The 14,637-nt window shown below is 35.7% G+C and overlaps 1 protein-coding gene across 3 annotated transcripts in view; it reads right to left on the bottom strand.

Annotated features, from left to right (window-relative positions):
* Positions 1-1,613: 1,613 nt before the first annotated feature.
* The window catches only part of PDGFC (platelet derived growth factor C), a 265,873-nt gene continuing 252,849 nt past the window's right edge, over positions 1,614-14,637 (bottom strand). For 2 of the 3 annotated variants that reach the window (XM_077139696.1, XM_077139697.1), the window contains 3 exons: positions 13,781-13,988; positions 8,829-9,046; positions 1,614-2,617 (listed from right to left, as the gene is read on the bottom strand). In XM_077139696.1, the coding sequence (XP_076995811.1) occupies positions 2,501-2,617; positions 8,829-9,046; positions 13,781-13,988 (543 nt within the window). In that variant the 3' untranslated portion in view covers positions 1,614-2,500. The remainder of the gene's footprint in view (positions 2,618-8,828; positions 9,047-13,780; positions 13,989-14,637) is intronic. The other variant, XM_077139698.1, reaches the window with a different exon arrangement.

Raw genomic sequence — 14,637 nt, 5'->3', positions numbered from 1 at the left:
CTAGGTATGGCCCTGAGCGGGTGGAGCCGAGAAAAAGGTGGTCTCCTCAATGTCCCCTGAGGTTGATTTGGAAAGAGGCGGGCCACTGAATAGGCCCTTGGAAAGAGTGGGACTGCCACTTTCTAAAGCTGAAGGATAAACGACTTTCAGACTTTGAAATCCAATGGAATTTGCCCTGCAGGTTTTCAGAACTGTTTGTGTCTTGTGACTCATGTGTTCCTTTCAGTTTCTCCCTATGGAAATGAAAAGCTGTTTCCTGTGACTGTTCTCCTTTGCATATTGCCACCAGATAACTTGTTTTGAGATTCATAGGTCCACAGCTAGAAGAGAATTTTTTGCACCTTAATATTGCTTAAAGTGATCCGTGTAGTTGCCAGGTTGACAAGGGGTGGACATGTGGTAGGTAGATTCCGTTGTCAACTTGGCCAGGTGAAGGTGCCTAGTTATATTGCTATGGACATGAGCTGATGGCATGTGAACCTCATCTATTGCTGATTACATCTACAGTTGGCTAGGAGGCGTGCCTGCTGCAATGAATGATGTTTGAGTTAATTGGCTGGTGCTTAAATGAGAGAGCGCAACGTAGCACAGCCAAAGCAGCTCAACACATCTCATCCCAGTGCTGGCAGCGCAGCCCAGGCCTTTAGAGATGCCGAAAGGAATCACCCCAGGAAAGCTGTTGGAACCCAGAGGCCTAGAGAGAAGGCCAGCAGAGATCACCCTGTGCCTTCCCATGTAAGGAAGAACCTCAGTGGAATGTTAGCTGCCTTTCTTCTGAAGAACTAACAAAATAAATCCCCTTTTATTAAAAGCCAATACACCTTTGGTCTGTTGCATTCCGGCAGCTAGCAAACTAGAACAAGCCTCAACAGAAATTTTTTTTTTTCCTATCTGGCTTTGAATTAAAGTTTATTTTTGTACAATGAAAATCATGGTAGCACAAAATTTTATCACTTTCATTGTCCTGGAGTCTAAGATACAAACCCTTGTGCACACACATACACAAACAGTTTCTCCCCAAAATAGCCTCATTCCTTTATTTGGTGATTCAACACAATTTTTATATCAAATAGTCACCATGTAGCCTAAGCACAATATTAAGCATTTTACAAGCAAAGTATTTTACTGGTTTTGTTTTCAACTGCCAAAGAGTATAGTAAGTGAACTTGTTAAAGGATATACTTCTGTACATAAAAATATCCATGTATTTATACACGTGTATGGAAGAGAGTTTCAAGGCAATAAAACCATAACATCACAATAAATAGGATGTGTTCCTACAGCACAGCAGAGCACGCTTTGTCAGGAAGCTGTCAAGTCTATTTTTTCTTGTTTCTTTTTTCAAGGTGCTTTATGTTCTTGTGAGCTAGGCTCGTATTTCCCAAAGGGAGGATTAGGGGTTAGCAATGCCTGGTTCTGAATATCTACTTTAAAATACTGCTTTTTACTTGTATCTCCAATAATTGGGGGTGGAAGATGTGATTTATATATTTTCAAGTCTTTGGAATTTACCAATTCTATTGAGTTCAGTATTTCAAGATGCAGATTAATCTAAGCTCTAGCACCATACAAGGATGAAATACATGTATTTTTTGTCAGAGCAAAATATATCATCTTTGTTCCTCTGGCTATAACAATTCTGTTTAGAAAAATTTGCCAAGCTAAAAATAGTTGATCTAGGTTGTAATAAAAAAGAATATTAAATACCTTTGGTAAAAATAGATATATTTAACAAGATTAGAAAAGCAAACAGTTATAATGTCAAAAGGAGAATATAAAAATGTACACAATAAAACAAATAACCAACTTAGAGATAAAGTCAAGATAAGGCCACTCTTCTTTTCAGGTTTATCTCTTCCAAACCATGAATGCAGTTTCTTCTTCTAAATGGCAGAAATCTTAATAAGAAATATGGAAAAGTCCAGTCTTTCCTATCAGCTTGACACAAGTTAAATTTAATTCATAGCAACATAGTTCTTTTTTTTGAAAACTGGAGAACTGTAGAACATAGAACATTCAGGTTTATATACGTGAATATAAGGAAAAAATTCCAGATTTCTGTGCTTTTAGGCCCAGTACAAAGGAGCTCTAATTTAGAGTTAAGCAAGGCAAAGGAATCAGGTCCTCATTTGCACGCACAGTTTCTCGTGTGCTGACATTACCCGAAGCCGTAGCAAGACGGCCGGAATACAGAACCCAGCGAGCTGGCCCGGTCCGCGGTGGATCGTGTAATTAGCTAGTGATCTACGACACTGCGTTTTTTTCTCCGGGACTGAAGACCTTTTTTCCCTGTCCTGTGTGCCTCCTCTCAAGAGGGCTGTTGTGCAACAGCCAATCCTGTTCGGTGTCTCCTCTTTGTGAGAATGCACTGTAAATCCTGGAGGTGGAAGGTTCCCGAAGCAGACGGCTGAGGATATGGGTGGAGAAAAGGCATCAGTTCTAGAGCAGCGTCGGCCGCTCAAGGGCCCTGCCCTAGGAGGGGGCTGCCTGGGGGAGCGGGTTATCCGCCCGTGCTCCCCCTGCACATGCAGTCACACTCCTCGTGGTGCTCCAGGGCCACGTCCGTGAGTGATTTATGTAACCCCCGGACACCGACCTTTGGTCTCAGCTGGAGGACCTGAAAGACGACAAAGGAAGCCACCTTTAGAATCAACCAAATGCCCCTCAGAGCGCTCATGTTTGATTGCACGAATAAGCAACATTTCAGAAAAGGATCCTGGGGCCCTACAAAGCCTTACAAAATTTAATTGTGTCCGGTTCGGACCTTAGGAAAACAAACAGCCTCTCCTCCCTGATTCCCATCCCTCCCCCCCAAAGGACCCTTTCATAAACTATCATCATTTCATGAAAGAAAAGACCTAGACACTGTCTCAGAATAAGGGAAAGAATTTAAGTGAAGAATCTCTATGCGCTCTTTATTTTTATTGTCTAACTACACTGGAGACACGTTCACCCTTGACTGTGTGTTTTGGAACCACTGGTGCATGGTTCCTTTCTGTATACGCTGGTTTCTTTCACTCCTTCATTCATTCACACATTTAATAAACATTTATATTTGAAGCAATACACTAACATAGGGGAATACTGTGGATGGAAACATGATCATGCCACAGCTGAATCTGCTCAATTAAGCCACTCATTAATTTTCTTGGCTCCACTTCAAGCCCTCTATAAACGTGATGAGATGGATTAGATGTACTGCGTAGACAGCCTTATTAACTTTCCGTGGTTGGATCCTATGGTGCAGTATAAGGTGGTTTGGCAATAATAACAACGGTGCCTCATTTAAATGAAATTATTTGCAGTCTGGATTACTGACATTTTGAATTGAACATATAGCAAAATAGACACTGATAATAATAAGCATACTTCCATTCAATACTAAGAATATACCAGAGAGCATATCTATGTATTTTCTGAAAGATTAACTGAAGTATTTGCTTGCAGCTACCTAGGAAAGCGTTATTACATTTTCTTTTGTATAAGAGAAATGAGAAAGTTCCAGATATTGTGTTTTGTTTGGATTCTGAACAAAGACCACAGCATATAATGATATGAAGTTGTCTAGCTTCTCTACTTTCTAAGTGTGACAAATAATTTCAAAAAAAGTAACTTCTAGAAGCTACCATTCCTGGGAGTTTTCATTAATCCAAAAAGGTACCAGTCAAGCCTTGTGGCTGTCCTACTTTATGGTATTTTTATTTTGTTTTTCTTTTTTTAAACAGAGATTGTATACCTCATTTGGATTATGTGGTCTTATCAAAGGTTAATTAGCTAACATTTTTTGAATGCTTACTGGGTGCCAGGTACTATAATAATGTTTTTTACATACTTTAACTCAAAAGAATTCATTCTGAAGGAATTTACAATTATTACCCCTAATTTACACATGAGTGAACACAGGCTTAGAGAGAGTGAGTGACAGAGTTGGTATTTGTATCTAGGCCAAATATGAAGAATTACAGTTAGTTATCTGCAGATAATAATTTTATAAAGACTCAGAACATACAACTCATATCTTCTATTGTTTAGTACCTTTCATCCTAGAGAGAAAAAACTGCCAAGCCTTATAATAACTACCAGAAATAGTAAAATTTTCAAGTAGATTTTTCGATTACATTTTATAATTATGGAATAAAATTACTAAGATATGTTATTTTAATGTGAAACTTAATCCAATGGCTACTGAATTATATTATTTCCTGTGCCAGCAGTACTAACTGGTGTTTATTTTTCTTTTTGTATGCTGTATGGTGGAGGTCACTTTTTCCATGTGAGTATCTCCCATTACGGCAGCACTATTTGTTGAATTTTTGTTTGTTGGTTGGTTGGTTTGTTTTTTTGGGAAGTGCATGGGCCAGGAATCGAACCCAGGTCTCCCGTATGGCAGGTGAGAATTCTACCACTGAACTACTCTCGCACCACCCCCAGTACTGACTGTTTTTGAACAACTTAAGAATGCAGCAAAATGAACTACTTTTAAGAATCAGATACTATTCCCGATTATCATACTCTTGTTACAAATTGTATCTGGAGTGAGGTGTGGACAGATAAACTGCAATACTGCCACAGCCAATATCTTTAATTCCAATCACCGCCTGCATGCATTTTCCCATTACTTCCAACAGGGACAAAAATCACTACAAAAGGTAAAGATTAGAGGCCACCACATGCAGACATAAGTCAGCTGCAGCAAGCTGCAAACCTTCCAATTGCAGTGCTCATGCCAAGATGCACTCACAGAATAAAGGTCTACTGTCTTGGTCTGTTGATGCTTGTGGAGATTTTTAAGGAGAAGAACCTTGTAATGTTCTCGTGATTTTAAAGTCTTGGATAAGAAATTCTAATATGTGGTGGTGGTGGTGAGGGAACCTAATGAAGGTTTTCATTTGTAACTCCTTTTGAAGGTTCTGACTTTGACTTTAAAGGTCATTTCATGACACGGATTAAGACCCCAGAAAAGGAACAAGGGAGATGTGCATCTCACAAATTGTGAGGGAGAAAATTCAAACTATAATTAGCAGGCCATGTAAAAAATGCCCAGAGAAAAGCTGAAAGCAGAGACACCAGAAGACAACAGATCAAAGTCAGAGGGAGCCATCAATAAGTCCATATAGCATTGTTCCAAGTGTGACAAAGTACCCTTGAAATCATAGAGCCCTGGAGGATGAGACTCATTACTGAAATAATGCAATTAATTAAATGGAATTCTTTTTTTTCCAAACAGATCTAATGTAAGAAAAGTAAGAGTATACTTTAGGTTATGAAAAAATTTTAAAATATAGAGTTATGAAGAGTGAAAAAAAGGAACAAATATATTACTACTGTCGAGAGTCCCTTCTAGGTCTTTTTGACAGAGGGAGAACACACTCTGTGCAAAATTTATCAATCTTTATTGATCATTTACCATAATTGAAGGATAGGGCTAGGCAAAGGGGAAAAAATTAAAATGAGTGAGAGAACGGCTATTATATATTAGGGACCTGAAATATGCCAGATGTAGTTATAATAAGTGTTTTGCAAATGTCAACTCATTGGATCCTCACAATAAAGCAAAGCCATGAGGGTAGGAACCTACCTTATGGCTGAGGAAACTGAGGAACAGAGGACTAGGGAATTTGCTGAAAGTCACACAGCTAATAAATTGCAGATTCAAACCCTGGATGTCTAGCTTTGGAGTCAAGCACTAAACTCTAATGTGACCCTTTTTCTCCCTTTTTTGTTCCTTGCTACAAATGTAGGAACATAAGCAATAATCAAGAAATAGTAAAACGTTCTCTAATAGAAATAACTTTTGAAGTTCTGTATAGCAACACGGATGCACTGGTTAATTATGCTAGGAAATTAATTTTCAGGAAAGTGAAGAGTGTTTTAGTCAGAGGTGACATCTAAGTTCATACATGTATATATATAAAGTTCCTGACCTGCTTTTCTGAAAATTTATATTTGGGAGACAGAGAAATCATAAAGGAATGTATTTCTTTGGTTAAAATGTCTTCCCGGAAAACAAATCTAGTGGTTGATACAAAAGCAATAAGATAATTACTCGCATTATTATCTTATATTCTTATGCTTTTAATTTTCTAAATTTATTTTCAGTGCTTACAATGGCTAAACAAACCCAATGAAAACGCTCAGGAAGCCAAATGAAAGAATTTTTATATGTGTAATTGTCTTATACAATTAAATAAATATATTTGTTATTTAGTATCATAACAATATGACTCTAGCTTAACACGAGGGAAAGAAAATTGATGTAACATAAGTAGATGAAAGAGAGAAAGACTAGAACTTCTAGGCTCTAGGTTTTTTTTTTCTTTCTTCTCTATCCAGTGGAATAATCTTCAAACTGAAAATCAGAACAATCATAATTAAAAATAATGAAAGCCCAAGATAGACTACACTTTAAGTGACTTAAGTCACTTAAATGAATGGTATTCATTTATGTAATGATTTTAGAGCAATTTTAAATTATATGTTAAAAAAATAATTTCATTAATTTGAACAGACCTAGAGTCAAAACTGATTTCCAAAATATTATAAAATGAGGTAAATTTAGGCCTCACAAATTGTGAATTATGCCAGATAGTCCTTTTTCCATAGAGTAATTTGATGAACAAAAGAGACTCTCAGAAAAATTAATGATTTCCACAAAGTATTTTAAGAGATTAGGGCATGATTGTTACTTGGAGATATTTTAAGAAATGTGGACTAGATGATATAGCTATATCTACACAATATATATATTTAGAGATATTTGTGAAACAGGTGTCTGGATTCTCATATACATAGATAAGCATGCATATTCACATGCGTATGTATGTTGTATCTATCTATATCATCTACTATCTACCTATCTTCTATCTATCTATCATCATCATTATCTATCCAATCCCCTACCCAAAGACTGGAGAAAAGTGGATCATGCCAAGGGAAGAAAGTCCTGAATCTAGGCACTGCCTGTAGCTTGTCTGCCACCGTTAGACTTGCAAATATGTGGCAACTTTCTGGATAACCATAAAGTAATGTTATTTGGAAAAAAAAAAAGTAATTGTAGGAAGGAGGAAAATACGCTTGACCTGGAAACAAGCAAGATATATACTCAGTATCTGAGAAGCATTTTAAAAAGTTAATACAGCTAGGTTGGGTTTTATAGCTCCTGGGGTAATTGTTAAAAACCCAAGACTTGGCTAAATCAGGTTCCCAGATACACTCTGTTTAGTAAGGAACTGCTTTAAATATTTCAAATGGAATGGTTTCAAGTGGGAAAAGATCTCTCCAGTTTAACCCAGATGCTCATCACATCCTGTTATAGTATTCCACGTGATTCTAAATATGCCTAGCCTTTAAGGCGTTTTGATTTGAGATTCCTGTTCTAGAATGACCATAGTAAGGAATTTCCTTGGCTAGGTTCCCATTTTGTGGTGCAGCAATAAGGCTGGCCTCTAGTCACTCCTTCTGGGTTCCTTGGAGCCAAGCTCGGGACCATCTACTTCTGGAAACTGCAGTGGTGAGTCAGTTCCAGCAAAGAACATTAGAAGCATGTGGCATGGAAATGAAAGTAGAACATGAGCCATGACAATAAATAGTCCTATTTTAGGTCACAGACTTCTGGATCTTCGTCACTACCTTTAAAAGACTGATATCCAGTGACTGTTATGTAAGCATTTGACTAGGTTTTAACACACTCATTGTAAAGGGCTTGTGTCTTGCTGTTGAGCACAACAAATTAATGGTAGACCTACAACTGCAAACAGGTTCCTCGTCTTGTCGCATCCAGTGCTTTCCCCCCTTTTTATCAGCTGTCAACACAATGTTGGTGAAGGGCAGGGAAACCAGGCCCTGTGAAGTACAGTTTTTGAAACTGTCCATGATTAGATGACCAAATCAATGACTTGGGGAGGTTTCACTGATGCCTTTAAGTACATGAAAAATCGTTTTCTTTATTAAGTAGAGATTTATTCTGTATTATTGTTCTCTTGAGTGGAAATAAATTAAAACTAATGAAACAAAGTCATACAAAGGTAGATGAAAAGGTTTATAAGGGTCATAAATGGTTTTTATGACCTCAAAAAAAGGTCATAAAAAGGTTTATAAGTAAATCTTTTTTAAAAATTAAAGTTGGCTCATAGAGCATTGCTTCCTGATGATGTCTCTTTATGATACTGGATGTCTACAAGGAGAAGCTGGGGTATAATCTGGGGATATTCCAGCACTAATGAAAATTTGGAGTGTATACACTTTTAGTTTCCTAAGGTTCTAAGAAACAGTAATTACTAACATTTCATATTAGGTTTTCCTTAATTCCAGATAATAAAGAGATAAAAAGGTGAAAAATGTATAAAAGGTTCACCATGCTATTTGGGACAATATGAAGCAAAAGAAAACTAGTGTAATTAGAAATATGTTCTATGGAGATTTGTTTGCCCATATTGCCCCAAATGAAAAAGAAAACAAGCATCAAAGATCTCCTTTCTTCAAAATATACAACTCTTCATCTCCAAGCTTGCCATTAAAATAGTTTTCCTTCATATTTTGAGATGTTGAAAAGTTGAAAAGATTTATCCTTTTTTTTTACTGCTGAAGAATATAGTTTCTTTTTTCCATGCGAGACTAAAACTTTACTGACCACCCTAAGGTCTGGACTTTCAAATTAAGTTTCCTAATTTTAAAGCATAAAATATTTTGTAAATTTGTTTTTAATTCTTGTATGTTACTTCTCCTTCCCAAACCATAAACTCATGACAGTGAATTTCAGATTCCCTGCTCTGTTATTCTTAAATACACGAAATACCCGAAGGAAACTGAAAAGAAAATAATATACGTACCTCATGATATTTTTTAGTAACTTTGCTTGGGACACACTGACATTCATTGCAATTGTGAAGACAACAGGCACAGTTCCCACCACAGCGTTTAACCAGGAGACAACCTGGCCAGAAAATGGCATCGGTTCTCTTTAGTTCTTCCCTTATGGATACTGAGAAGTTACGAGGTGTGCAGCTGTATAATCTTACCTCCTCTTTTAGAAGGTTCAGATCCACCACTAAATGGTATGAAAGAAAGCAAAGAAAAGTAAGTATTCATGCTTTGGGCCTGAATATATTTCGCTAAACTTCTTTTCATAAAGAAATGTAGTTATTTGATGAACAAGAACTCTTAACAAAATCCCTTCTTATTTTAACGAGGTTGCAGGATGATACAGCTTGCAAGTTGGACTTTCTATTTTATAGAAAAACAAAGCTTCATTATAACTTAGTGACCAGTGAAGAGCTGCCATTGTGCAATATTAAGAACAGAGCCAACAAAGCAGTTGAGAGCTATAAATAGGAAAGTTCACAGAGGAAAAAAAAGTGCTATACCTTTTAACCTTAGTAAAAAGTAGACAAGGAGCGCATTGGAGCAAAGAATAGAATGTAAAATGATGAAGGCTTGAATTGGAAAACAAATGCAAATTTAAAAAGGATTACAAGCTCATGCAATTAATATAGAACAATTTATAGAAAGTTGTCAACAGAACTTTCTCTTATCTTTCTGGCAGTAAAAATCACACAACACTAAAAGGGAATGAAGAAAATGTCATTTTTGAAGACAACTGAGTGAAAAAAAAAGATAGATTTGTAAGAGCAGAACTTGTAAAGCACTGCTTCTGGTACATTAAAGAATTCATGATCTTTGAAAGTTAGTTGAACTAACTAGACTGTAGATTTCTATCCTTCACCTTCTAAAAGACTGAAGAAATGTCTACTTTATAACCATTGTCTCTGTTTTTTAAGCCAGTTGGTTACCTATGTTGTGCTTTATACTTTAAAAAAAGAAAACCTATGTGTGAAGATAAAATATCCTTTCATCAGATTGTCTCAGTTAATCCTCAATGGACTCTTACTTTCAACTACAAAATGATTGTCCCTTAGGAAAATTATATCAAAATAACAATCATATTTAATGTGAAGTTATATGTAATATATGAATAGAATTATTATTATTAGAGTAAACATCTCTAATATAGCTTTTAATTTTGGCTTTGCAGCTTTGCCTTCCTTATCCCTAGAAATAGTCAAATAAAGCAATTCCAATAAAATTGAGGAGTCTTGATAACATATAATCCTTTAGGATTATTTTTCAAGGATAAAGAGTTTTTCTTTTAATTTAGTAATATTAAATTATAAATCTGATTAGGTATCTTTTCACTAATATTTGAAACATTTTAGAAACATGAAAGAAAAGAAGAAGGAATTTCAGGTTAAAGATGGCTTCAAATAATAATAATCACTACATAAGCCCATTTTTAAAGTTAGTAATATTTTTTAATATGTCAAAGCAATTAAAAAACAAATGCTTGTTTTCTTGGCTGTATTATACTTCTACCCTGATCAACTTTTAAAAAAATGCCACAGGGAGCCAATTTCAATAATTTAAGAAAATATATTATAAAATATATGCAATTATATATCATAAACACATGTAAACTATATGATAGCCTACAACGTAAGTCAAGTATAAAAAGCACCAAGGAGAGGCTAATTCAATAGGTTCATTTCAACACCTTGCTCAGCCAAAAAAATTATTGTTTCCAACTTAATAGAAATCTGTTTTGATTATTTAAAGATTTTTTTCAACTGAAAATAATCCTGTGAAAGTAAAGCTTTTTTTTAACTGCTTAAGCAAACGAGTTCATTCCTCTGAGTGCATTAAAATGATGAACTTATTCCTGATAAAATTAATGAGATAATTAGCTTGCATGATGTCACATATTTTCCCTGATTTCATTTTGTTGGAATAATACTTTATGTACACATTTCTCTTTTGTTCTTACCGCTACACGTGAACTTATTTGAATTTCTTCTTTAGACATCAATATCTGGGCAAGGATGAAGAAAAACATACACATACACACAGGCACACACACATACAAAACCTGCTGCCAAAATCGTCAATGCCTTTTTAAGATTTATACTTGGTTACAATGTGAATGAAGCTCTTACTTTTCAAAGGACATTCATCTACCTCGAATAGTTTTAAACATACTATTTCATAAAGCTAGAAAATGAGACTGTATATGTTTGCTTAAATTTAAAATGTTTACTTAACCACAATAAAAGGTTAGCTAGATTTCCCAAGTGAATGAAGTTATGATACCTGCTACAATGTGAAAATTTAAACACACTTTCAACTTGGCTTCCACTCATTTATCATGTTTGACATAAAAGCCAAAAGCCCTTTTTAAGTACTGGTTGAGCCTGACTTAGAAAATATGGTATTTTTTTTTTGCAGTAGCAAGGTATGAATGAGAACCACTGAACCAGAGGAAGAAAGGGAAAGAAAAGTTTTAAACAGAAAAACATTAATGTAGAACACTGCAAGCTAAAAATGCAATTAAGTGTTTTTAATTTGGCACATTGTATTTGAAATTTATGCTTCCCATTTTTAAGGCTTCAAATTCACATAAGCTTCATTAAATAAGCCATGCAACTATAATCTCATGTCATAAATTATCCAAACATTGTTCAGAAATTTTAGGAAAGAAAGAGAGAGAGCGAGTGAGAGGGAGGGAAGGGGAGGGTAAGAGCTTGCTCCAATGCATATTTTTTATAGTTTACTATAATATTACGGAAGCTTCGCTCTGCAAAATATTTTTAAAGTAAAATTTAACCTTCAGTTTTTTCCTTTTCATAACTATTTCATAAGATGGTACATGTATTAGTTTGTCTTTTTAAAGAATGAAGATTCTCAGTATATCACCAACAAAAATTATTTCTATTGCAAATTTTCTTATAAGATTCATCAAATATTTTAAGTTTTTACTAAAAAGACAGGACTGACCAAAAGAAATGTCATATGTTATTACTTTGTTAGTCATTTATTCTTTCAAGATATTCAACCCAAGGAAATTCTATCACTGCAATGCAACCTGAGGGTGGTCTTTCTAAGATGAATGTGGTAATGCTGTGATATGTTTATTCTGTGGAAAATCCATTTTAATGTCTAATTAGAAGCTTTTTAAAATCTTACTCTTCCTTCCTTTGTAGAACAACTCTTGGGCCGGGAGTAGGTTTTGTGTATATAGATGTTAACCCTCACCTGCATTTTGGTTTATGTAAAGCTCCAAAAATATACACTGCTTTTCTCACACTTACTGTATGCTTAAAAAGCTAATAGTTTTGGCAAACTGCAAAGTGCTTCAATTTGGAAAGTGCTAAATGAATATTTGAAAGATCTGGTTTAGTGCTGGATGCTTTTAAATACACGCTAGCCTCTGGCCAAATCGTCACTGAGTACCAGGCACAGAGTTTCAGGCATAAAGTCCTGGCTCGAAGGGAGGTTTTTAGGCTTGCTTCCAGAGATGAGCTGTCAGAAAACTAGATCTGAGCTTAGAACTCTTTCATTCCCACGTCTCCTTACAGATTGACATGATAATCTACTTCAAACTTGCTAACAAGGGCTCTATTCATGGGTGTTTTCAGCTAGCATTGCAGATTCTCATTTTCATGTTCCTAAATGCGAGGGAAGGGAAGTGTTGTCCGTAAGTTATTCATCAAATTATTCGTCAAGATCAAATCTTATAAATATGTAACAGCTTCCAGCATCTGGACAAGATTTGCCCGCCCATGCACTTGAAAACTAATTTCAAATATCGCCGAAAGGAAGCTGTGTCTGTTGGCATAGCGAAACACCGCGGCTGGGCAAGTCTGAACATGACCTGCTGAGGTTACAGCTCAAGATCGAAAAGGGCTGCAGCTCTGTGCAGGAAAGGGCAGGAATTGAGTTTCTTTTTGACAAGATTTAGAAGAACAAGTCTGGAGGAATCTGCCCTTGTGAATGGCTCAAATTAACTGAACATTTTTCCTTCCATGTAACTTGTTCAGACGGTCATTCCATTTTCTATGTGACCCTGGGTAGATTGCAGGTTTCCGACAGACTGAAACAGATATTTTTAGTGCATTCCATTACAATTACCCAGTTATTGTTACATTTTCATTCGTGTCTGATAGGGATAATTCCTAATTCTTATGTTACTTGGAAAATTAGCTAACTCATAGAAAAATCAGTTAACATGATTTCCAACAACTTGACCATGTGACATTAGGTACAATTTTCAGAACTTTCACTCTAGAAGGGAGGTGTTCCCATATTGTGTAAAAAGTAATTATTTCCGAAGAAAATGTATATACAGAAAAGTTATTATGGTATGGATTCCTTTAATTAATTTTTTCTTGCTATAAATCCTATGTTGGAAACTATTAATTCTATTTTATGGTGGGCCATTGCTATTTTTCATAATATTTAGAAAGTTTCTAGGCTTATGAAATGGACAGTGCTATAACTCTGACGAATGGGAGATAGAATATACGATGATTTTTATAGAGCTTCCTCTTTTAAGCCCCAAACCTGATTTTGCAGGTATGATTATTTCTTGTGAATCTCTGAATCGATAAATCCCAAATATTAGGCTTGAGTAAGTAATGGATCTCATAGAAAGCAAGGGGAGATTTCACCCAAGTGTCATTTTTGAAAAAAAAAAAAAAAAAGAAACTAGGGTACTTCTCAGCAAAATGATCTCTTTTAAGCTTCCAAATTCACTGAGTTAGAACTGAGTCTCCTTAATATCTGTTCTTATTTAATACGTAGATATGCTCAAATTATAAGGGCAATGGACTATCAAAATATATCCCTGAATTTAAAATTTTAAACGCTACATTTTAGAAGCTTTCGCAGAAGAACCCCAAACATAAGCTGCTGAGAAAATTCATTGATGTTCTAGTCTGAAGAGAGAGCTTACCTCTGGATTTTCTCCCAAAAACAAAAGCCTTGCCAAGAAGTTGCCATGTTGGCCTGTAAAGGTCTTCTAAGTCCAATTGCCATCTGTCTGGTTCAAGATACCGGAAAAGGTCTTCCAAGGTGGTAAAGGCGGTTACAGCGTTATCAAGCAGGTCCAGTGGCAAAGCTGAAGGGGGTAACTCTGAAGGACTCACAGCCTCTGTGAATTGCTGAAAGTAAAATGGATCCTTCGTTAACTATTTCTTTTTTCCTTTCTTTTTTCGCATGGGCAGGCACCGGGAATCGAACCCGGGTCTCCCGCATGGCAACGAGAACTCTGCCACTGAGCCACCGCTGCCCATTAACTGGTTTATAAAGACAATATATTCCTCCCGGATTTATGCCCTAAATTGCATAGAGTGAAAACACACAGGAAGTGAAAGTGTACTTAACCTAAGTTAGAAGTAATTATTTTGGAAGGCTTTATGTAGATGAACTCGAATAGGTTTTCTGTTAAGTCGATGAGAATGACATTAGCTTTCATTACCATAAATCGAGGGGAATGTGGATATTGATTGCTCAAATAAAAACCTGATAATGACTCCTTGGCTCAATTATGAAATTATAACGGAAACGATCACACAATTTACCAGATTTTTCTTTTGTTTCCCACTTATTGCTTTTCTCAATCTGAGAAATTATTTGGTAGTTATGCAAACGAGTGACAGAAGAATCAAAATTTCAATATAAAGAAATTAAATCATAAAGACTGAAAGTAAAATATAGGTGAAAATCCTTTGACACTAGAGAAGTAGTTGTGAATCAAGGCAGAAAACACCCAAAAGGGGCGTTTTGCATCATCAATTGGGCAACGATAGT

This window comes from Tamandua tetradactyla, chromosome 22 (genome assembly GCF_023851605.1).
Source record: "Tamandua tetradactyla isolate mTamTet1 chromosome 22, mTamTet1.pri, whole genome shotgun sequence".
In the NCBI taxonomy this organism is placed as follows: Eukaryota; Metazoa; Chordata; class Mammalia; order Pilosa; family Myrmecophagidae; genus Tamandua; species Tamandua tetradactyla.
This window is presented reverse-complemented; position numbering and strand designations above follow the sequence as displayed.